The 23604-nt window shown below is 44.1% G+C and overlaps 1 protein-coding gene across 1 annotated transcript in view; it reads left to right on the top strand.

Moving 5' to 3' along the window:
- Positions 1-304: 304 nt before the first annotated feature.
- MEGF6 (multiple EGF like domains 6) overlaps positions 305-23604 on the top strand; it is a 514242-nt gene continuing 490942 nt past the window's right edge. Inside the window, exon 1 of the mRNA XM_077250415.1 lies at positions 305-922. Coding sequence (XP_077106530.1) covers positions 795-922 — 128 coding nt within the window. The 5' untranslated portion in view covers positions 305-794. The remainder of the gene's footprint in view (positions 923-23604) is intronic.

Raw genomic sequence — 23604 nt, forward strand, 5'->3', positions numbered from 1 at the left:
GAGGGGCAGGAAGACAGCAGAGCCTGTGCAGGAGAGAGACCGAGGGGCAAGAAGACAGCAGAGCCTGAGCAGGAGAGAGACCGAGGGGCAGCAAGACAGCAGAGCCTGTGCAGGAGAGAGACCGAGGGGCAAGAAGACAGCAGAGCCTGTGCAGGAGAGAGACCGAGGGGCAAGAAGACAGCAGAGCCTGTGCAGGAGAGAGACCGAGGGGCAAGACAGCAGAGCCTGTGCAGGGCAGGAGCAGATGTCGGGCAGGAACAGATGTCGGGCAGGAGCAGATGTCGGCCACCAGCCTCCTCTCGGGGACACTCCGTTTCCCTGGATGAAACAATCCACAGACACTGGAGTAGGACAGTGGGGCAGAGGCCGTCACCTCCATCTGCACTGATTGGGAGAAGACCACAAATAAGGACCATCTTTAGTGATTTGTCCAGAGGGAGGCGACCTGTGAGGAGAAGCCCACCCCTGCCTGCTCACAGGCTCCTGGTGGAGGGAAGGAGGGGGTCTTTACTGTGCTTGTTGGAATGAGGAGCTGGAGAACTTGTCCATCTCCAAAATCCACACCACCACCTTCAGGGAAGGCTCCCTAAAAATATTAACACCCCCCACCCTTAATTCTGTGGATCGAATGCAACTGTGGGGGCTCAGGGGGCGAGCGTGTAACTTCCCAGCCTGCAATGGAGGCAGAGACCCCGATGTCTGACACTGCCCCGTCCTGTGGCAGATAATGTGGCTGTGACCTGGCTGCAAACCCTTCCCCAAAATAATCTGCAACCCCGGGAGAAGTAGGACTGATGGCTCCATCCCCTCCAGAGCGGCTCCTGCTCCCGGCGCTGCTGCTGCTGCTGCACATGTGGGGGCTGCTGCTGGCGGCTGCACCGGGGGGCGCAGCAACAGATGGGACCCGGCTGCAGCCCTACATGTGAGTATTGGCACGGCCATGTAGCAGAGCTCAGCTACTCCTCTGGTGCAAGGCTGCAAACTGGAAATCATCATGTGTTCCTGACATAGCAGAGCTGAGTTTGTCCTTTAGTATAAGTCTGTGTATTGGGAATTTCGTGTATTACAGACATAGCAGAGCTGAGTTTGTCCTTTAGTATAAGTCTGTGTATTGGGAATTTCATGTATTACAGACATAGCAGAGCTGAGTTTGTCCTTTAGTATAAGTCTGTGTATTGGGAATTTCATGTATTACAGACATAGCAGAGCTGAGTTTATCCTTTAGTACAAGTCTGTGTATTGGGAATTTCATGTATTGCAGACATAGCAGAGCTGAGTTTGTCCTATTGTACAAATCTGTGTATTGGGAATTTCATGTATTACAGACATAGCAGAGCTGAGTTTGTCCTTTTGTATAAGTCTGTGCATTGGATGGCAATCTCAAATGTATTGCAGACATAGCAGAGCTGAGTTTGTCCTTTGGTATAAGTCTTCAAATTAGAAATCACAATGTATTAATACAGACATAGCAGAGTGAAGTTTGTTCTTTAGTGCAAATCTGTGTGTTGGAAACTTCATATGTATGAGTTTTTTTTCTTTATACCCCAGTGAGATACAGACACAGCCGAGCTGAGTATCCTTTATTATCTGACCAAAGACATCTAGACATCACATTATGTTATAGATGTAGCAGAGCTCAGTTTGTCATTTGGCATACATTATTATTATTATCCATTTTTATAGCGCCATTTATTCCATGGCGCTTTACATGTGAACGATAGCAAAGATTTCCGGTTCTGTTGTGGAGGTAGCAAGGCTGAGCTTGAACTGGCACATCATTTTGTTCCCAGATATTATTACAATATAGCAGAGCTGACTTTGCTAACTGACATGAGTTAACAAGATAACCCAACGGGCTACCGACATAGCAGAGTTGAGTTTTTCCCTGGTTACATATCTAGTCGATATAAGTGACACATCTTTGTATCACAATATATCACAGATGTAGAAGAGCTAAGTTTGTCGTGTCGTGCAGGTGATTAATTGTTACAAGTTATTTGTAACATATTTGGTTTCTAATAGGACTGCACATGAGGAATCAGGAAAACAAACTGTTAATAACCATTTTGGCTCTGCTACATCTATATCCATTGTCAGATATCCCAGTGCTTGTGATTTTCTATAGGATTCTGACCTTATTTTACCTTATGCCTCAGCTTAACTCTGTGTGATATCAATGACCAGCTCAGTTCTGCTACATCTGTATCTGGGTGCCTCTTGCATAGGACTGCTGATAAATTGTCACCATGCACAAATCCAGCTCTGCTACATCGGCAGATCGTTACCTAGCGGTGCAGTGTGGCCGGATGATGCTGGTGTAGTGTGCGGTTATTCTGCTCCTCTGCTGGATACACCTTGTCTGCTGTTTGATAAATGATTTCCTTTTTTTCTGGAAACAATGGATAGATCGCCTCTGTCTAGTAAAATGTGTCCTTTGTAGTGAGCAGACAATTCTCCGGAGCCCCCCGAGCGCTGGGGACGGTGGGATATTTCACCAGGTAATAGACAGATGCATGTAACGTCACCTTAGGCAGTGGCGGAGATTGGATTACCATTTGCTTACATTTCGGATTTGTGAAGCCATACGCGCACATATCAGCAATACCTACAGTATAGCAGAGCTGACTGTCTTATGTAGCAGAGCTAGGCTCGATGTGTGTCGCCACAAAGCAGCACAGGTGTCAGGCTGCCGCTACACCTAAAGCCCCTCCGAGCACAAACCATGAAGGCCTTTCCCCTAAAACCAGTCTAATTCAATAATAGTGTGCAGAACCTTTTGTAAAATTATCGAAAAAAGCTTAAAATGTTATTCCCATCTTTATGTATGGGTATATCAGATATTGCAATTTTCAAATTTGAGATGTTCACACTTTTTTCTGCTCGTTGCCTTGGAGACTGACCGCCACTGCTAGACATGAGAGAACACACAGTGCTTACAAGCTCTTTTCTTTCGAACTTGTAAGCGCTGTTTTGAAGCCTGCCTAAATTAATGGAGCACACCTTTATTTCCTAAATCTGGCTAGTTACAGCACAGTGCTTATATTCTAGACAGCAGTGGTGGTCGATCACCTAGGCGACCACCTGAAAAGAAGTGTTGATATCTCAAGAATGGTTTCAAGTTTTAATAAGGTGTAAATTGCAAAAGCAGCTAGCACTACCAACAATATCTATCTGTGACATGTGAATACGCCTTTAAGTAGTAATTGCTTTATAGTAATTGTGAATTCCGCTCTGGATGGTATTGGGTCCCTGAGTCCCTCTGTCTTCCAATGGGGGCAATGATGTGTAAGGTGGGAGCTATGAAGGTGATAACATTATGCTGAGGAATTACTACTTAAGCAATTACCTAGTAGTTATTTGACAAGTTCGTCTTATGGCAGGCATCCTATGGGCTTTATACTGCTGCCGATCTACTGGAATTTGTAGTTCTACAAATGGAGATTGGCTGAACAAACATGGCCGGACCCAGTAGCCAAAAGTGCTATTGCAAGTGCTACTTCCCTGTTTCTTCTCTATAGACTGATTTTTTTCACTGTCACTAATGCGATGGAATTGCTCTCTTTTTTATTATTTTGCTACATATATAGTTATTTATTGATTAGTATTTGTCATTACTGCCTAATTCCAACACATAAGCAAATGACATTTATAATGTGAAGAATAAAGTTGGGAGCACTAGAACAGGCCCACAAGAGCTCACAATCTACAAAAACAGCACATAGTACAAACATGCATAATATATACAGTATACTGCGCCTGCATCTAGCTGGAAAGGATTGGAGGGCGGAGCATCGTGAAGGGAGCCCAGTCAGCTGGCTGGTCTCAGCCAATCAGCTTTGTGGTGACTGTTTTCAGAGATGCTGAGTGGCTGTCTGACTTCCTTGCAATGCTCCTCCCTCATGTCCTTTTCAGTTAGATGAAGGCCGAGTATATCAAGTTGTGCACAAGAGGTTGGAGCTGATGTAGAGTTTTCTCAATCTGGAAGTCAGAGGTTGTCAGAGATTACAGACTTCACCAATGTGATCTTCTTGTGTCTCTTGTTTGGAGTAGATTCTCCATTTTCCCCTGGATTTTCTTCTATTATTGGGCATTGTAGAACAGCTGTGTCTGGGATTGTGCCGCTTCTGCTGCTTCTTGTCGTTGAGTCCGTGAAGTATAAATTCAATTTGTGTTACTCTACATGGGCTGATCATACCGCCGCACACTTCACACCTAGAGCTTCCTCATTATAGCGTTCTGCAGAATGACTGAGGGCATCAGTCACAGCCCTGGGCTCTGTGGCCGGATACAAGACGCAGTGTTCGTATATGGGCCCTAGCGCCTTATGGGGCCCAGTAGCTATTCTGCTACATAAGAGAATATCAGGATTCAGTGTCCTAAATTCAAATTCCTGGGCCCAGTGCCTTATCTAGAGTCCAGTGGTCGCTGATGCAAAATTTGGACTTCAGCCTCCACCTGCATGCTGGTCAGATGTACGGACCGTGGTAGCATTCTAGATCCTATAAAGACATGCATGTTCACCCCCCATGTAATAAAAATATTCCCCATCCTGACTCCTTCCTGTAATAATGTCTCTCATCCTGGCTCCTTCCTGTAATAATACCCCTCATCCTGGTTCCTTCCTGTAATAATACCCCTCATCCTGGCTCCTTCCTGTAATAATGTCCCTCATCCTGGCTCCTTCCTGTAATAATGTCCCTCATCCTGGCTCCTTCCTGTAATAATGTCCCTCATCCTGGCTCCTTCCTGTAACAATGTCCCTCATCCTGGCTCCTTCCTGTAATAATGTCTCTCATCCTGGCTCCTTCCTGTAATAATGCCCCTCATCCTGGCTCCTTCCTGTAATAATGCCCCTCATCCTGGCTCCTTCCTGTAATAGTGTCCCTCATCCTGGCTTCTTCCTGTAATAATGTCCCTCATCCTGGCTTCTTCCTGTAATAATGTCCCTCATCCTGGCTCCTTCCTGTAATAATGCCCCTCATCCTGGCTCCTTCCTGTAATAATGCCCCTCATCCTGGCTCCTTCCTGTAATAATGTCCCTCATTCTGGCTCCTTCCAGTAATAATGAACACGCACCATGCTTGGCTTCATGGTATAACAATGTCCACCATCCTGGGTCCCTTCCTGGTATAATATCCCCATCCTGGTACAATGCCCCCCTGTTCCGGGTCCCTTTGTGGTAGAATGCCCCCGTTCTGGGTCCCTTCCTGGTACAATGTTCCCTATCCTGGGCCTTTTCCTTTCGTCTCCAGCATAATTTAAAAAGAAACAAACCGTTATTCTTACCTTACTCTCCTCTATAGCCATCACAGGCAGGCCGACATCTGCTGCTGGCCTCTGATTGGTTGGCGGTGTGTATTGTGGTGCAGGGAGCCTGCGGGTCTCTGCACCGCAATACATTTCAGCTGAACATACATACTGGTGAAATTGATGCTGGGGTCAATGTCGCACAGTCTGTGACCGAGATTGTGATGCCCCTCTCTGGGTCCCCATGCTAATTTTGCCTCAGAGGCCCGACCACAGCAATCGTACCTTCCTTATAAAGGGCACAGGAACTTTTGGGCTTCAGATCCACATATGCCAGAGATCTCTCGCACCTTTGGAACAGTTCAAAGTGCAAGAATAACTATTGAGCATTTTCCTTCTAAAGTCAAAAGAAAAGCAAAATTGAATCAGCTTTTTTTCTTTGTATAGTATCTGATCCTGGAAAAGCTGGGTGAGCAGCATCATAGATCCCATTAGGGTATGTGTCCACGTTCAGGATTGCATCAGGATTTGGTCAGGATTTTCCATCAGTATTTGTAGCCAAAACCAGGAGTGGAACAATCAGAGGAAAAGTATAATAGAACCATATGCACCACTTCTGAATTTATCACCCACTCCTGGTTTTGGCTTACAAATACTGATGGAAAATCCTGACCAAATCCTGATGCAATCCTGAACGTGGAGACATACCCTTAGAGTTACCATCCAACTTTCTTAGGGTATGTGTCCACGTTCAGGATTGCATCAGGATTTGGTCAGGATTTTTCATCAGTATTTGTAAGCCAAAACCAGGAGTGGAACAATTAGGCCGGAGACACACTGGTGCGAGATACGGCCGAGTCTCGCTGGTTAAAAGCAAGCTGTGGCACCTGCACTCCGGAGCGGAGCGTGCGGTTCCATGTATTGCTATGCAGCTGCACGCTCCGCTCCGGAGTGCAGGTGCCACAGCTTGCTTTTAACCAGCGAGACTCGGCCGTATCTCGCACCAGTGTGTCTCCGGCCTTAGAGGAAAAGTATAATAGAAACATATGCTCCACTTCTGCATTTATCACTCACTCCTGGTTTTGGCTTACAAATACTGATGAAAAATCCTGACCAAATCCTGATGCAATCCTGGACACATACCCTTATTGTCCTGACTTTCAAGTTGGCTTATTCATGTAATGAACTAGGCATATGTGGTCAGTCGGTAGACTGGGGGAGCTTGGTGTAAAACAACGTCATTCCATTATGCCCACCATAAGACTTAGCGTCTAACTTTCCATGAGTACTTAATATCAATTCTTCTGTTGATGTTGTAGGGGCAGAGAACCTGATTCCAACGATTAATCACTTACTGGGCTGCTTGCTGCGGTTTTGATAAAATCTGTGTTTTATATGCTGCCGTTCTCTGAGTGCTGAGCTCTGTATAACCCCGGCCACACCACTGATTGGCTGTTTTCTGTGCGAACTGTGCATAGACAGAAAACTACCAATCAGTAGTGGAGAAGGGATTACACAGAGCTCATGAATATAGAGGACTACATGACAGCAGGATTTCCAGTCCTGTATTGATAATCTGCTGCTAAAATAGGGATTTTATTAAACCTTCAGCAAACAGACCAGTAAGTGACACATCACAGGAATCAGGGTCTCTGTCCCTACATTATGATGCTCTCAAATAAGGCGAGAAACACCAGGTGACAGATATCTTATAAGGTGCTTGTTTACTGTCAGATTACCTCTCATTCATACAACGTCTATCTATTCTGGCTCCGTCCTGCACAGGCGCTTTAATCATGCGTTTTAATCCATTCTGCTCCATCCTTATTTCCCAAACTTCACCTGTCTGAAGTTAGTCAGGAGACCCCCTTACACAGTAGATGACTGGCCAAAATTGCGGGGGGTTTGGCTGACTTAAGGGGGTTGTCTTGTGAAAACATTTGGATGCGTGATAACTTGTTGATGGGTTGATTTTCCCAGATTTTTTATCCTCATTACAAAATGTAGTGAGTGATCGGACGCCTGACTGCCATCCCATTCATTCTCTATTGGCATGCCAGAAAAAGAATAGCAAAGTGCTCCTCATCTCCGTGGGGGGGGGGGGGTATGAAAGTAGCGTAGTTCTAACGGAGATACAAGTTTGTGCTTTGTAATTTGAGGACATCATGAGGTAGGGGCTGAGGCACTGATATCGGCTATGTGCTGTTGTTTCAATACAATGAGTGTTTTATCAGCAAGAGATTATCACTGCTGGACTGGCTCCCCTGAGTCTGACCACGCCCCCTCCTCTGATTAGCAGCTTTCTGACAACAGACAATGTACACAGAGCTGTGGTGTGGGCGGAGTTAGCTTTCTTAGCTTGGCTACATGCTACATCTAAAAACTCTGATTGTATCACAACTGCTGCACCCAGTGAACTAAGTGATACATCGCTGGAATCAGGGTCTCTTCTCCTACATCATGCTGCTCTCAGAAGAGGTAGCAAAAACTTGTGACAAATACCCTTTAAATCCAATGTGTTTGGAAGCCTTTAGTACTAGCTCATATATTTATTGCTCTCCCTCATATTCCAGGAGCAATGTAATATCTATCGAGGCCACCAGAATCCCAGATAAGATATAGAAGCATCATCTATTAGGGATTCCTTAGATATGTATGATATTTTTAATGGTAACAATAGCCCAGTGTATAGTGGTATTCTTATTGTAAAAATGTTTGGAAGTCAGTGGGATCCTGATAAAAAGCAAAGTTATAAAATACAGAAGTAAAATAAATAAACAATAATTAAAAATAAATAAATAAATCTGTTGGCGCGTCCCCATGCCTTGGCTGAGTACACTGGTGCTTTGTCCGCTGTGTTTCGCCTGCCAGGGACGTGGATTAAGGCTTTATAATGAGAATGTAGTTTGTTGCGCTGCTTTGATATCTCCCGTTCAGACGATCGCGCGGTACCAGTCATCTCACTGTGAAATTTGGTGCTATCCTGTGGGACAAGCGGAGGGTTATGGGCAGCAGCGGAGTAATTTATCTGTCAGAAGCACGAGCTTCTCTCAATTATTTCTCTCCTATGTGTTACGATTGATATAGGAATATTTTTTTTTCCAATTGTGCTTTAATTTTAATTATAATTAAGCTGGAACTTGTTCTCATCTTTTTTTTTTCCTGTAGCCATGACAATGCAGTTCATTAATGAGAGAATGTTATCGGGAAAGTTTCCCTTTTATATCTGATCACCAATGAGAAACGTTATAGGGATTATCTACTTTTTTTGTTAGTACGGTAAATTCCCCCAATGTCATTGATTTTTCCCACTATTCAGACCCTCAGCAATCAGCTGTAATTTGTGCAGGAACCTGCCAGCTAGTGTTGAATATTCCAGCAGCTCCCCCGCAGGAGAAATGAAGTATTACAGGGTACTTACATGAGACAAAGAGCAGTCTATAATGGGCGCAGACATACTAGGTCCTCCAAAGGGAGAGAAGCTCTTCGTAGCGCCACTCATGACAATGTTATATTGGAGACTTGACTTACTCAGTGATCAACATGCTTATTATCTAACCTGAAAAAAAGATGATGGCCAAGACCCAACCATGAATCAAGGATGTCTCGCTACTTATTGTTCTAGAGAAGCCAATAGAGAACTTTATGCGCAGACTTTAATATAGACGTGAAATGCGTTGTGATCTCTCTTGCTGGCTGATATGACCTGAGGGCAGCATTTGTCTGCTGTCTCCTCCATGGCATTTAGATTGACACATGGGCAGCAGTGACTGTACTCTGCCGGGCACGTCTATGTCACATTAAGTGAATATCAGTCTGGCTCTGTGTGTTAGCGGCATCGCATGGGCAAAGGCTGGTAACGTTCCAAGAATCAGCAGGGAAAGCATCGCTCGCTGCCACCTGCTTTCTCTAGCATCCTTGGCAGAAGGGACCGTCATACCCAGGACCACAGATCACTCACTTCATAGAGTGCCGTCCTGTCACCGCTATGGTAGTAGTTAGCAGCTTTATCATATTGACTGGTAACATTGGGGTAGCTCATCCAGCCACAGTGCCTGCAGAATAAGCCAGCCGGGGTCCCCAAATACAGGAGCTGCTATGCCACAGTGCCTCCATAACCAGGACAGCCAAGATGCCTCCATAGTAATACTGCCCGTATTGTCCCAATACCAAAAGTTGCCACAACCCCCCAATACGGGCCGTAAAGTTGGCAACTTTTCCGCTCCCCTTTTAGGGGCATTTCTTCTTCCCTTATCTCAGCCTTTTACAGCTCACTCATTACTCTGAAAAAGGCGTTAGTTTAGTGACGAAACGCGTTGGCGTAATATAAACCTTCATTGTATACCATCGAAGATTCTTAATTTCCGCAAGTGCAGCCCAAGTACCGTGATCTCTCCGGTAAAGTGAGTACGTTGGCATCATGACATCCACAATAACAGGGACAACCTCTATGGTGTGGACTGGACCCACTGCGAGCGAGGCCAAAGTTATGGCGCCATCCCCTACCCTAAGGTTATGGTGAAGGTTACCGGAGCCCCTCTCCCAAAAGTAGCACAATAAACATACACAAGCTGTAATGAACGGACCTGAGCGTCAGGAGAATGTTTTATTCCACAATGGATATAGAATTCAGGTATAATACTAAACCAGGCACCCCACACAACATTATGTTGTGCAAATATTTTACTCCTTTCGGCATTTTTACACCAACTTTTGAAAGGCGAGGGAGTTATGGCTAGGTGGGGTCATGGCCAATAATGTCATTATGAGCCACACAAGCCATATACCTTAGGACAGATGTACTCCAGTCCCTGCAGTATATTTCTTGCGGTGGCTTGGCAGCTGAAAAATGCAAATTCATTAAGGCCGTGTGTCCACGGTAAGTAAACGCTGCTTGTTTGACGCTGCAGCGTCAAACACGCAGCGTCCAGATGTTCCAGCATAGTGGAGGGGATTTTTTGAAATCCCGTGTCCACTATGCGTGGAAACCCGCACGCGGCGGGCCTGCGACTCCGGACATGCTGCGCGTCTTTTCAGATCGCAGCATGTCCGTGCTACCTGCGGCGACGCTGCGTCGCCGCAGGTAATATCACAGGGCCCTATGGCGAGGGGTGCGATGATCCCGGATGTGTACTGTACACATCCGGCACCATCGCGTCCCAGAAAGGGGGCGGGGCTTAGCGCCGAGCGGCTTCGCCGCTCCGGCGATACCGCCGGCCATCCTGATCGTGGACACGCAGCCTAAAAGCTGCACACTTCTTATTAAATTAACTACATTTTCAACAGTGCGCTCTTCATCCAGACTGGAGAACAAAACACCAGTCTTAAGGAATCAGGTTTTTTTTTTCTTTATTGGATCATAGTAAATTTTGGGGCTGGTTTCAAAAAGTGTTTAATTTTAAATTTGGTTGGTTCCCTTACATTAGTCCCCTTTTCTAAAGTCTGGCATACAACCATCGATGCTTTAGTAAGTTGCACAGAATATCCAAAACACCCATAGCGAGCGCGCAGACTGAACTGTCTTCTATTACCTAACACCACCACTTTAAAATGTGGAATTGACGACTTAATGCCTCCTGACGAGCTGGCACTTGTTGAAGCATCTAGTTGTCAATAAAGGTACCGTCACACTAGGCGATATCGCCAGCAATCCGTGACGTTGCAGCGACCTGGATGGCGATATCGCTGTATTTGACACGCAGCAGCGATCTGGATCCCGCTGTGAAATTGCTGGTCGCTGCTAGAAGGTCTGCACATTATTTGGTCGCTAGGTCGCCGTGTATCGCCGTGTTTGACAGCAAAAGCAAGGATACCAGCGATATTTTACACTGGTAACCAGGGTAAACATCGGGTTACTAAGCGCAGGGCCGCGCTTAGTAACCCGATGTTTACCCTGGTTACCAGCGTAAAAGTTAAAAAAACAAACAGTACATACTCACCTGCGCGTCCCCCAGCCTCTGCTTCCTGACACTAAAGCGCCGGCCCTAAACTGAAAGTGAAAGCAACAGCGGTGACGTCACCGCTGTGCTGTTAGGGCCGGAGCTCAGTCAGCGTCAGGATGCAGAGGCTGGGGGACGCGCAGGTGAGCATGTACTGTTTGTTTTTTTAACTTTTACGCTGGTAACCAGGGTAAACATCGGGTTACTAAGCGCGGCCCTGCGCTTAGCAACCCGATGTTTACCCTGGTTACCCGGGGACCTCGGCATCGCTGGTCGCTGGAGAGCGGTCTGTGTGACAGCTCTCCAGCGACCACACAGCGACGCTGCAGCGATCGGCATTGCTGTCGCTATCGCTGCAGCGTCGCTTAGTGTGACGGTACCTTTACTGATAAGATGTCAGCGGGAGAGCCGGCCGAGGGGGATATTTACCAATACCACATTTATCTACTAGTACGTGATTCATGGAAAAAATACACATGGAATTCACTCCGGAGGTGCGGAATGTTCGAGATCGTTATATAAAAGACAACTGAATTTTCTTTTGTATTACTTAAATAGTAGATTACTATTATTGCTATTTTCACACTATTATTAATAACTATTACTGGTTTATTTATTTCCTTTATATTAATACTTGTGTTTGCTATTGTGTATGTTTATGCATCCAATTTTCTTTTTGTTTTTATTTGAAATGCCTAGAAGATACAAAGAAACCAAAGAAATTAATAAATATTTACGAAATACATTTTCAGGAGAAACAAATGTACTTAAAGTAGGTCAGAGCACCACGTCAATAGACTACTTAACTCATTGTGACTGCTGCATATTGCAATTGTGTCAGATCACAATACAATTGTTCGTCAAAGGACTCATACCCATATGTGTGAAAAAACCAAAAACATGCCAGACATTCCGAAAAGTAGGACTAGTGCCATGCAAGTGAGTGTCGTGCGATTTTCATGCGAGTACAATGCGATTTTTCAGACCTAGCATCCGATATCCATGTACATCCAAATGCAGTGCGATTTCTATCCGATTGCAAGGCGATTTGAACATGAGCTGTTACATAGAGCAATTCTCGATGTCATTTACACATCGTTTTACTTTTAGGATTGCTACTTCCAATAGGTGGCACTACAGTTTTAGTCCTCTTCCTCTTTGCAAAGACAATTTGCATATTTCCCAGAGGAGCACTGGAAGGCTTAAAAGTCTCCTCACCTCGGCATGTCAAGGAGAAACGTTACCCCTTGGATCTCAAATATAAGAGAATTTATGGGAACTTGGTAAAACCTGAGGAACCAGGCTAATTCTTGCTACTTTTTCCAATATTGTTGCTTCTCTTTCCACTACACCGATCGCCCCTCAGGAGTTAGGACATTTTGAAGTTGCTGAATGTAATTTACTGCATTCATTGGCATTAGATGAGAGTTGCCAAGGAAATCCTCAGTATCTTTGCTCAGTGCCCATGATGCAGATCGCTGCTACTGTGACGAAAAAAAGCTTTTGTGTGAACACTTATTTCTTTTCATTAGTTTTAATTGTCATTTAATTGGCTTTCATTATCAGCAATAAAAGTGTGTTGATGAATTTAGCGCCTGTGGAGCAGAGTTTATTGCGCAGGGAGTTAACTAGTTGAAAGCTAGTAAGGTTTAAAATGCTTATTGATCACCTTCCTATAGGTGACAGTCTGACACTACCCCTTCAGCTTGTATTATGTGGGTGAAAAAAAAAGGAAATGATTTGCACAAATGTGTCATAGCAGTGCAATAGTTTAGTTTATCCCATGGGGTTTTTTACTTTTGGAGACCCATTGTGTTTGTGTAATTCAAGGAAGGCCCAATACTTTCTATGGGTGCTACCAAATACTTACGGTAATTAAAAACTGATTTAGCACAAAATGCAGAACCGGAAGTAATAGCTTTTATAGAACTCCTGACAAAGGGTGCGAAACGTGCGTCGGGTGTGTATGGTGGGTGAGCCATTATAATCTGCCATTGTTGCATGAACTTCTTCAACTCTTGTTTACTGGGTAATATTCTTTTTAGCACTCCGCTGTGATTGTTTTTCTACATGTTCTCAATTCTGTACTCATGTTCTCAATTCTGTACTAACTTTCATCTCTTTTTCTGTAGACTGTATTTGTGCCAGCTAAATTCCCCTTGTGGGTCTCCGTTGGCTCACCCACTAATACGTCTATCTCTACTGTGTTGGTTATACCCACATATTTTATCTTTTATCTCATTATCAATATGAGCTATATTTTATTATTCTTATTACTGTCGGTCCCGAGCTTTGAATGCCATTCTTTTTTCATCTCCATGCTTTGGGATCTCACACTTTGCTTTGGGTTATGGTTTCTTTGTTTTGAATATTTAATGAACGTAGCATTTCTGAAATGATTGATCAATGACATCTTACCTTATTAATAGCAGTTCATCGCCTGATCTGGGCAGAGGTCAGTGTCAAGGGAGGCAGAGGAGGTGAGCTGTGACATTACGTATTGTGAATCCTGTGCTATCTATATATGTATATAGTGGTGTTATATTGTGGTGTTACCTATTATTATACATGAGGGGAGGGAGTGACTTGTAATATCACCTCTTGGGAATGGCAGATCCTGTGTTATCTTCTATCTATAAAGATGTTATCAGTCATCGTATGCGGAGGTGAGCTGTGACATCACTTATTGTAAGTGGTGGATCCTGTGTTATCTACTGTATATAAACATGTAATTAGTCATTGTAAAGTGTTGGGAGGGGGTGAGCTGTTATATCACGTATTGTGAATGGTGGATTCTTTGTTATCTACTGTATATAGAGGTGTTATCATTCATTGTACAGGAGGAGGTGAGCTGTGACATCACTTATTGTAAGTGATGGATCCTGTGTTATCTACTGTATATAAACATGTAATTAGTCATTGTAAAGTGTTGGGAGGGGGTGAGCTGTGATATCACGTATTGTGAATGGTGGATTCTGTGTTATCTACTGTATATAGAGGTGTTATCAATCATTGTACAGGAGGAGGTGAGCTGTGACATCACTTATTGTAAGTGGTGGATCCTGTGTTATCTACTGTATATAAACATGTAATTAGTCATTGTAAAGTGTTGGGAGGGGGTGAGCTGTGATATCACGTATTGTGAATGGTGGATCCTGTGTTATCATCTGTTTATAGAGGTGTTATCAGTCATTGTACAGGAGGAGGAGGTGAGATGTGACATCACGTATTGTGAGTGGTGGATCCTGTTATCTACTACATATAAAGAATGTTATTAGTCATTGTACAGGAGGAGGTGAGCTGTGACATCACTGATTGTGAATGGTGGATGCTGTGTTATCTACTCTATATAGAGGTGTTATCAGTCATTGTACAGGAGGAGGAGGTGAGCTGTGACATCACTTATTGTGAGTGGTGGATCCTGTGTTATCTACTGTATATAGAGGTATTATCAGTTGTGCTCGGAGATTTAGTTTTTGTTGATGCAGCTGCATGATATGCAGCTGCATGATTTACAGCTGCTAGCCAGCCTGAGTACATGTGGGGGTGGCCTGGTTGCTAGGGAATCCCCACATGTACTCAGGCTGGCTAGTAGCTGTAAATCATGCAGCAAGGAAAACTAAATCTCCGAGCAGTCATAAATAGTCGGAGACCACCCGAGCGTGCTCGGGAAACCTCGAGCAGTGAGTACACTCGCTCATCACTTGTTATCAGTCATTGTAAAGTAGAGAGTGTGCTGTGATATCACTTATTGTGAATGGTGGCTCCTGTGTTATCTACTGTATATAAAGATGTTATCAGTCATTGTACAGGAGGAGGAGGTGAGCTGTGACATCACTTATCATGAATGATGGATCCTGTGTTATCTACTGTATACAGTATAAGGGAGTTATCAGTCATTTTACAACAGGAGGTGGAGGAGGTGATCGGTGACATGACTTATCGTGAATGGTCGTTTCTGTGTTATCTACTGTTTAAAGGGAACCTGTCACCCCCCAGGCGTTTTTAACTAAAAGAGCCACCTTGTGCAGCAGTAATGCTGCATTCTGACAAGGTGGCTCTTTTAGTTCTGGGTGCTGCAACTGCCGAAATAATCAGTTTTGTAATTAGTCCCAAATACCTTTCTTCAGTCCTGGAGGCAGGCCTTTCCCCACTGCTGCAGACGCCACACAGCCGTCACTCAAATCTTCTTGGCGCCGCATCCTCACCGCTGTTTTGAAATTAGCCGGCGCCTGCGCTCTTTTCTCCTGCCTTGGGCAGGCGCAGTGAGCGCTGCCTGTCCTCTGTCCTCATATGCAGTGTAGCTGACTGTTCCTGTGTGGCCGCCCTGCCTGTGAATCCCCGCCCCGCAGTGTCTTCTGATTTATTCACACTGCGGGGCTGGGATTCACAGGCAGGGCGGCCCACAGGCGCAGTCAGCTAGACTGCATATGAGGACAGAGGACGGGCAGCGCTCACTGCGCCTGCCCAAGGCAGGAGAAAAGAGCGCAGGCGCCGGCTCATTTCAAAACAGCGCTGAGGAGGCGGCGCCCAGCGCCAAGAAGATTTGAGTGACGGCTGTGTGGCGTCTGCAGCAGGGGGTGAAACGCCGGCCTCCTTGACTGAAGACAAGGTATTTAGGACAAATTACAAAACTGATTATTTCTGCAGTTACAGCACCAATAACTAAAAGAGCCACCTTGTCAGAATGCAGCATTACTGCTGCACAAGGTGGCTCTTTTAGTTAAAAACGCCTGGGGGGGCTGACAGGTTCCCTTTAAAGAGGTCTTACCTTTCATTGTAATCCTATCTGTGATGATAATGAGTCTTCTGTAAAAAAAACCCCAAAAAACAGAAAGTGTGAGTCTTGTATAAAGCCTAGTCTGCAAACTGCAAGATTTCAGACTTTTTTTTTTTTTTTTTTTTTTTAAATGTAGATAGAGATATAGAAAATTATTTTTTTTTATCATAATTGAAAAAAACAAACAAACAAAAAATCTTTTAGCATAAAACCTTGATTTAGACAATAGATCATTTTCTGATGACACATATCCGTAACGTGTTGTTTCATGTCACAGGTAGACTGCTGACTCTTAAATTGCTGCAAACACTTGTGTGTACAGTGGGGAAAAAAAGTATTTAGTCAGCCACCAATTGTGCAAGTTCTCCCACTTAAAAAGATGAGAGGCCTGTAATTGACATCATAGGTAGACCACAACAAAATAGGTAGAACAAAACAAATCAAGAAAATCACCTTGTCTGATTTGGTAAGATTTATTTTGCAAATTATGGTGGAGAATAAGTATTTGGTCACCTAAAAACATGCAAGATTTCTGGCTCTCACAGACCAGTAACTTCTTCTTTAAGAGGCTCCTCTGTCCTCCACTCATTACCTGTAGTAATGGCACCTGTTTGAACTTGTTATCAGTATAAAAGATACCTGTCCACAACCTCAAACAGTCACACTCCAAACTCTACTATGGTGAAGACCAAAGAGCTGTCGAAGGACACCAGAAACAAAATTGTAGCCCTGCACCAGGGTGGGAAGACTGAAACTTCAATAGGCAAGCAGCTTGGTGTGAGGAAATCAACTGTGGCAATAATAAGAAAATGGAAGACATACAAGACCACTGATAATCTCCCTCGATCTGGGGCTCCACGCAAGATCACACCCCTTGGCGTCAAAATGATCACAAGAACGGTGAGCAAAAATCCGAGAACCACACAGACCTAGTGAATGACCTGCATAGAGCTGTGACCACTTAACAAAGGCTAACATCAGTAACACACTATGCCGCCAGGGACTCAGATCCTGCAGTGCCAGACTTGTCCCACTGCTTAAGCCAGTACATGTCCGGGCCCGTCTGAAGTTTGCTAGAGAGCATTTACCCAGAAGAGTATTGGGAGAATGTCATATCGTCTGATGAAACCACAGTAGAACTGTTTAGTAGAAACAAAACTCGTCGTGTTTGGTGGATACAGAATGCTGAGTTGCATCCAAAGAACACCATACCTACTGTGAAGCATGGGGGTGGCAACATCATGCTTTGGGGCTGTTTCTCTGCAAAGGGACCATGACTACTGATCCGTGTACATGAAAGAATGAGTGGGGTCATGTATCGTGAGATTCTGAGTGCAAACCTCCTTCCATCAGCAAGGGCATTGAAGATGACATGTGGATGGGTCTTTCAGCATGATAATGATCCTAAGCACACTGTGGGGGTAACGAAGGAGGTTCCTATGAACCGTATGAAGGTCCTGGAGTTGCCTAGCCAGTCTCCAGATCTCAACCCCATAGAAAACCTTTGGAGGGAGTTGAATTTCCATGTTGCCTAGCGAGAGGCCCAAAACATCACTGCTTTAGAGGAGATCTGCATGGAGGAATGGGCCAACATACCACCAACAGTGTGTGCAAGCCTTGTGAAGATTTACAGAAAACGTTTGACCTCTGTCATTGCCAACAAAGGATTTATAACAAAATATTGAGATGAATTTTTGTTAATGACCAAACACTTATTTCCCACCATAATTTGCAAAATAAATCTTGCCAAATCAGACAAGGTGATTCTCTGGATTTGTTTTCTCATTGTGACTCTCATACAGTAGGTGTGGTCTACGTATGATGTCAATTACAGGCCTCTCTCATCTTTTTAAGTGGGAGAACTTGCATAATTGGTGGCTGACTAAATCCTTTTTCTCCTCACTGTATACGTCATGGCATTACTGACATATGGGTGAGCAAACGGCTGAAAATAACATATATGCCAAAATCACATTAGAAACAACGTGTACGGCCCTCTTCACGTGTCCGTGTCTCCAAGACGTGTGGTATCCGTTTTTTTTAACGGCTACCAAACGTACCCATTATAAATCATGCTGCTGTGCACATGTCCGTGTTTTACTAGTAAGACAGATGACGAGGGTCGATACAAGTCTATGGGTCTATAAAAAATAAAAAAAAGTTCTACTTGTCGATCCTATTTTTAAGAGAACCCTTACTCCAAAACCACTCATAACGGCTAAAAGATCTAAAAATTTAGCTGATATGCTGGTCAGAAGTCATTATTCTCCTGCAAAACCCTCTCAGCAAAACATTTTTGGAGAAATCAAAGTTTTTTTTCCCTGTAAAAGATGTAAAGGATGTGTTAACACCATCAAGAGTAAAGAATTCTATAATGCTGATGAAACTCAAAAATATACAATCAGAAAATATCTGACCTGTACATCTCAGGGAGTAATTTATCTTGCACGCTGTCCATGCCACAAAATATATATTGGCATGACTACAAGAGAACTCCGCATAAGAAGAAGAGAACATGTGCGCGACATTGAAAAAGATGAACAGCTTAAGAGTAAGACCCTTTCAGGGCATTTCATAATTCAGACGCCAGAGGGCTTGAAATCATGGCTATAGACCAGGTAACCTTGGGTATAAGGGGAGGGAATTTATTTTAAAGTACTATCTCAAGTAGAGAGTCGTTGGATTTTCAGACTTAATTCATTAACCCCTAATGGACTCAATGAGAGTCATGGTTTTGGATCATTTCTCTAAACATTATGGCTTTCTAGTTTTTTGCTATTTATTCTTGCTCCTATTAGGTCATCTAGTCTTAATTATCTATGGGCTTCTTCTTTTTGTTTTGTTATATTTTATGTCGTGTGTTTTGGTTGTTTTATTATATGATTTTATGTAAGTTGCATCGTTCATTATGAGCTAGTTATTCTTTATATCTGAGCACTTATAGCTCTCATATATTATATGCACTATCGCACTTTAGCTTTGGCTTAGACCTGCAGCATGTATCACTGCCTTTTACTTTAGGCTTGATTGATTACTCTTATACACCCATGTGTGGGACGCTGCTGTGAGCCTTGGTAATTGCGCTACATTCTCTTGTATTAGGATTCCTGATGGGACCAATGTTCATGTATATTTGTACTCTTTAATGCAACATATAATGTGTAACAGATATATCTCCTAATTATCCCGCTTTTAGTGTCTCCTTTGGTTTTTACTTTTTGTCATTCTTGATTAAATAAATTTTGTTAGATGTTTAATATGAATACTCTCTGACCCTTTTTTGATACTTGATTTATGGAAAGGGTTATATGTGGTTAAAGTCTATGGGTCTGTGTGAAACACGTACAGCACACAGATGGCATCCGTGTGTCATCCGTGTGCCCAGCGTCGGACTGGAGTACCTTGGGCCCACCAGAGAAAATCATTCTTGGGGCCCACTATGAGGCTACATAGAAATAAATACAAGACCACCAATTGTGCCGTAAAGCGTGCAAATATCAGGGTATAATATAAGGTAGTACACGTTTTAATTATGTAGCAGGGGTTAGGGTAGCTCCCTCATAAAATATAAAGTAGCCCCCTCATAGAATATACAGTAGGCCCCCTTCATAGAATATAATGTAGCCTCTCTCATAGAATAAATGCAGCCCCCTCATAGAATATACAGTAGGCCCCCTTCATAGAATGTAATGTAGCCTACCTCATAGAATATAAAGTAGCCCCCTCATTGAATATACAGTAGGCCCCTTCATAGAATATAATGCAGCCCCCTCATAGAATATAATGCAGCCCCCCTCATAGGGTATAATGCAGCCCCCCTCATATTGTATAATGCAGCCCCACCACAGAATATAATGTAGCCCCCTCAGAGTATAATGCAGCCCCCCATAGGGCATAATGCTGCCCCCTCATATAGAATGATGTAGCCCCCCAGAATATAATGTAGTCCCCTGAGAGAATAATACAGCCCTCACACAGAATATAAAGTATAAAGCAGCCCTCCCACAGAATATAATGTAGCTACCTGAAAGTATAATGCAGCCCCCCTCATAGGGTATAATGCAGCCCCCTCCACCTCCATCATTGTTCTCCCTGTTGTGAAATTGGATTCTGGGCTCCCCCGGTGGCCACTTGTGGAATTACTTGTGTGCATCATCCTCTCTGTTCACCTGCTCCTATCAGGATGTGGGAGTCGCTATATAACCTTGCTCCTCTGTCAGTTTCATGCCGGTCAACAATGTAATCAGAAGCCTTTCTGTGCATGTTCCTGCTACTAGACAACTCCCAGCTAAGTTGGACTTTTGTCCTTGTTTGTTTTTGCATTTTGTTCCTGTTCACAGCTGCTGTTTCGTTACTGTGTCTGGAAAGCTCTTGTGAGCAGAAATTGCCACTCTGGTGTTACGAGTTAATGCTAGAGTCTTAAAGTAATTTCTGGATGGTGTTTTGATAGGGTTTTCTGCTGACCATGAAAGTGCCCTTTCTGTCTTCCGGCTATCTAGTAAGCGGACCTCGATTTTGCTAAACCTATTTTCATACTACGTTTGTCATTTCATCTAAAATCACCGCCAATATATGTGGGGGCCTCTGTCTGCCTTTTGGGAAAATTTCTCTAGAGGTGAGCCAGGACTGTCTTTTCCTCTGCTAGGATTAGGTAGTTCTCCGGCTGGCGCTGGGCATCTAGGGATAAAAAAACGTAGGCATGCTACCCGGCCACTTCTAGTTGTGCGGCAGGTTTAGTTCATGGTCAGTATAGTTTCCATCTTCCAAGAGCTAGTTCTCATATATGCTGGGCTATGTTCTCTCGCCATTGAGAATCATGACAGTTTGACCGGCCGAAAAAAGGGTTAAATTACTGGCTGAGAAAGGAGAGAAAAAAGAAGTCTGCTACAATTTTTTTTTTTTTTTTTTTCCCTCTAGTTCTGAGTGTGCTCTTAATTGAATCACTTGCTAGTCTGCCTATACTGCAGCCTTCCTCTCTTTCTCTCCTTCTAATCCTTGAATGGCTCTGTGTTCACCTGTTTCAAATGGATCTTCAGAGTGTAGCTACAGGTTTGAATAATCTCGCCACAAAGGTACAAAATTTGCAAGATTTTGTTGTTCATGCACCTATGTCTGAGCCTAGAATTCCTTTGCCTGAATTCTTCTCGGGGAATAGATCTCAATTTCAAAATTTTAAAAATAATTGCAAATTGTTTTTGTCCCTGAAGTCTCGCTCTGCCGGAGACCCTGCACAGCAGGTCAGGATTGTAATTTCCTTGCTCCGGGGCGACCCTCAAGACTGGGCTTTTGCATTGGCACCAGGGGATCCTGCGTTGCTCAATGTGGATGCGTTTTTTCTGGCCTTGGGGTTGCTTTATGAGGAACCTCATTTAGAGCTTCAGGCGGAAAAGGCCTTGATGTCCTTGTCTCAGGGGCAAGATGAAGCTGAAATATACTGCCAAAAATTCCGCAAATGGTCTGTGCTTACTCAGTGGAATGAGTGCGCCCTGGCGGCGATTTTCAGAGAAGGTCTCTCTGATGCTATTAAGGATGTTATGGTGGGGTTCCCTGTGCCTGCGAGTCTGAATGAGTCTATGACGATGGCTATTCAGATCGATAGGCGTCTGCGGGAGCGCAAACCTGTGCACCATTTGGCGGTGTCTACTGAGAAAACGCCAGAAAATATGCAATGTGATAGTATTCTGTCCAGAAGCGAGCGGCAGAATTTTAGATGAAAAAATGGGTTGTGCTTCTATTGTGGTGATTCAACTCATGTTATATCAGCATGCTTTAAGCGTACTAAGAAGCCTGACAAGTCTGTTTCAATTAGCACTTTACAGTCTAAGTTTATTCTATCTGTGACCCTGATTTGTTCTTTGTCATCTATTACCGCGGACGCCTATGTCGACTCTGGCGCTGCTTTGAGTCTTATGGATTGGTCCTTTGCCAAACGCTGTGGGTATGATTTGGAGCCATTGGAGGCTCCGATACCTCTGAAAGGGATTGACTCCACCCCATTGGCTAGTAATAAACCACAATACTGGACACAAGTGACTATGCGTGTTAATCCTGATCACCAGGAGGTTATTCGCTTTCTGGTGCTGTATAATCTACATGATGTTTTGGTGCTGGGATTGCCATGGCTGCAATCTCATAACCCAGTCCTCGACTGGAGAGCTATGTCTGTGTTAAGCTGGGGATGTAAAGGAACTCATGGGGACGTACCTTTGGTTTCCATTTCATCATCTATTCCCTCTGAGATTCCTGAATTCTTGTCTGACTTTCGTGACGTTTTTGAAGAACCCAAGGTTGGTTCACTACCTCCTAGTTTTTGTCAGACTTTCAGGATGTATTTAATGAGGCCAGGTCCAGTGCCCTTCCTCCTCATAGGGACTGTGATTGTGCCATAGACTTGATCCCGGGTAGTAAATACCCTAAGGGTCATTTATTTAATCTGTCTGTGCCTGAACACGCTGCTATGCGAGAATATATAAAGGAGTCCTTGGAAAAGGGACATATTCGTCCTTCGTCATCTCCCTTAGGAGCCGGTTTTTTCTTTGTGTCTAAGAAGGACGGCTCTTTGAGGCCGTGTATTGATTATCGACTTTTGAATAAAATCACGGTTAAATATCAATATCCGTTACCACTGCTTACTGATTTGTTTGCTCGTATAAAGGGGGCCAAGTGGTTCTCTAAGATTGATCTCCGTGGGGCGTATAATTTGGTGCGAATCAAGCAGGGGGATGAGTGGAAAACCGCATTTAATACGCCCGAGGGCCATTTTGAGTATTTGGTGATGCCTTTTGGTCTTTCAAATGCCCCTTCAGTCTTCCAGTCCTTTATGCATGACATTTTCCGCGATTATTTGGATAAATTTATGATTGTGTATCTGGATGATATTCTGATTTTTTCGGATGACTGGGACTCTCATGTCCAGCAGGTCAGGAGGGTTTTTCAGGTTTTGCGGTCTAATTCCTTGTGTGTGAAGGGTTCTAAGTGTGTTTTTGGGGTTCAAAAGATTTCCTTCTTGGGATACATTTTTTCCCCCTCTTCCATCGAGATGGATCCTGTCAAGGTTCAGGCTATTGGTGATTGGACGCAACCCTCTTCTCTTAAGAGTCTTCAGAAATTTTTGGGCTTTGCTAACTTTTATCGTCGATTTATTGCTGGTTTTTCTGATGTTGTAAAACCATTGACTGATTTGACTAAGAAGGGTGCTGATGTTGCTGATTGGTCCCCTGATGCTGTGGAGGCCTTTCGGGAGCTCAAGCGCCGCTTTTCTTCCGCCCCAGTGTTGCGTCAGCCTGATGTTGCTCTTCCTTTTCAGGTTGAGGTCGACGCTTCTGAAATCGGAGCTGGGGCGGTGTTGTCGCAGAGAAGTTCCGACTGCTCCGTGATGAGACCTTGTGCTTTTTTTTCCCGTAAATTTTCGCCCGCCGAGCGGAATTATGATATTGGGAATCGGGAGCTTTTGGCCATGAAGTGGGCTTTTGAGGAGTGGCGTCACTGGCTTGAGGGGGCCAGACATCAGGTGGTGGTATTGACTGACCACAAAAATTTAATTTACCTTGAGTCTGCCAGGCGCCTGAATCCTAGACAGGCGCGCTGGTCGTTGTTTTTCTCTCGGTTTAATTTTGTGGTGTCTTACCTACCGGGTTC

This window comes from Ranitomeya variabilis, chromosome 4 (assembly GCF_051348905.1).
Source record: "Ranitomeya variabilis isolate aRanVar5 chromosome 4, aRanVar5.hap1, whole genome shotgun sequence".
Classification (NCBI taxonomy): Eukaryota; Metazoa; Chordata; class Amphibia; order Anura; family Dendrobatidae; genus Ranitomeya; species Ranitomeya variabilis.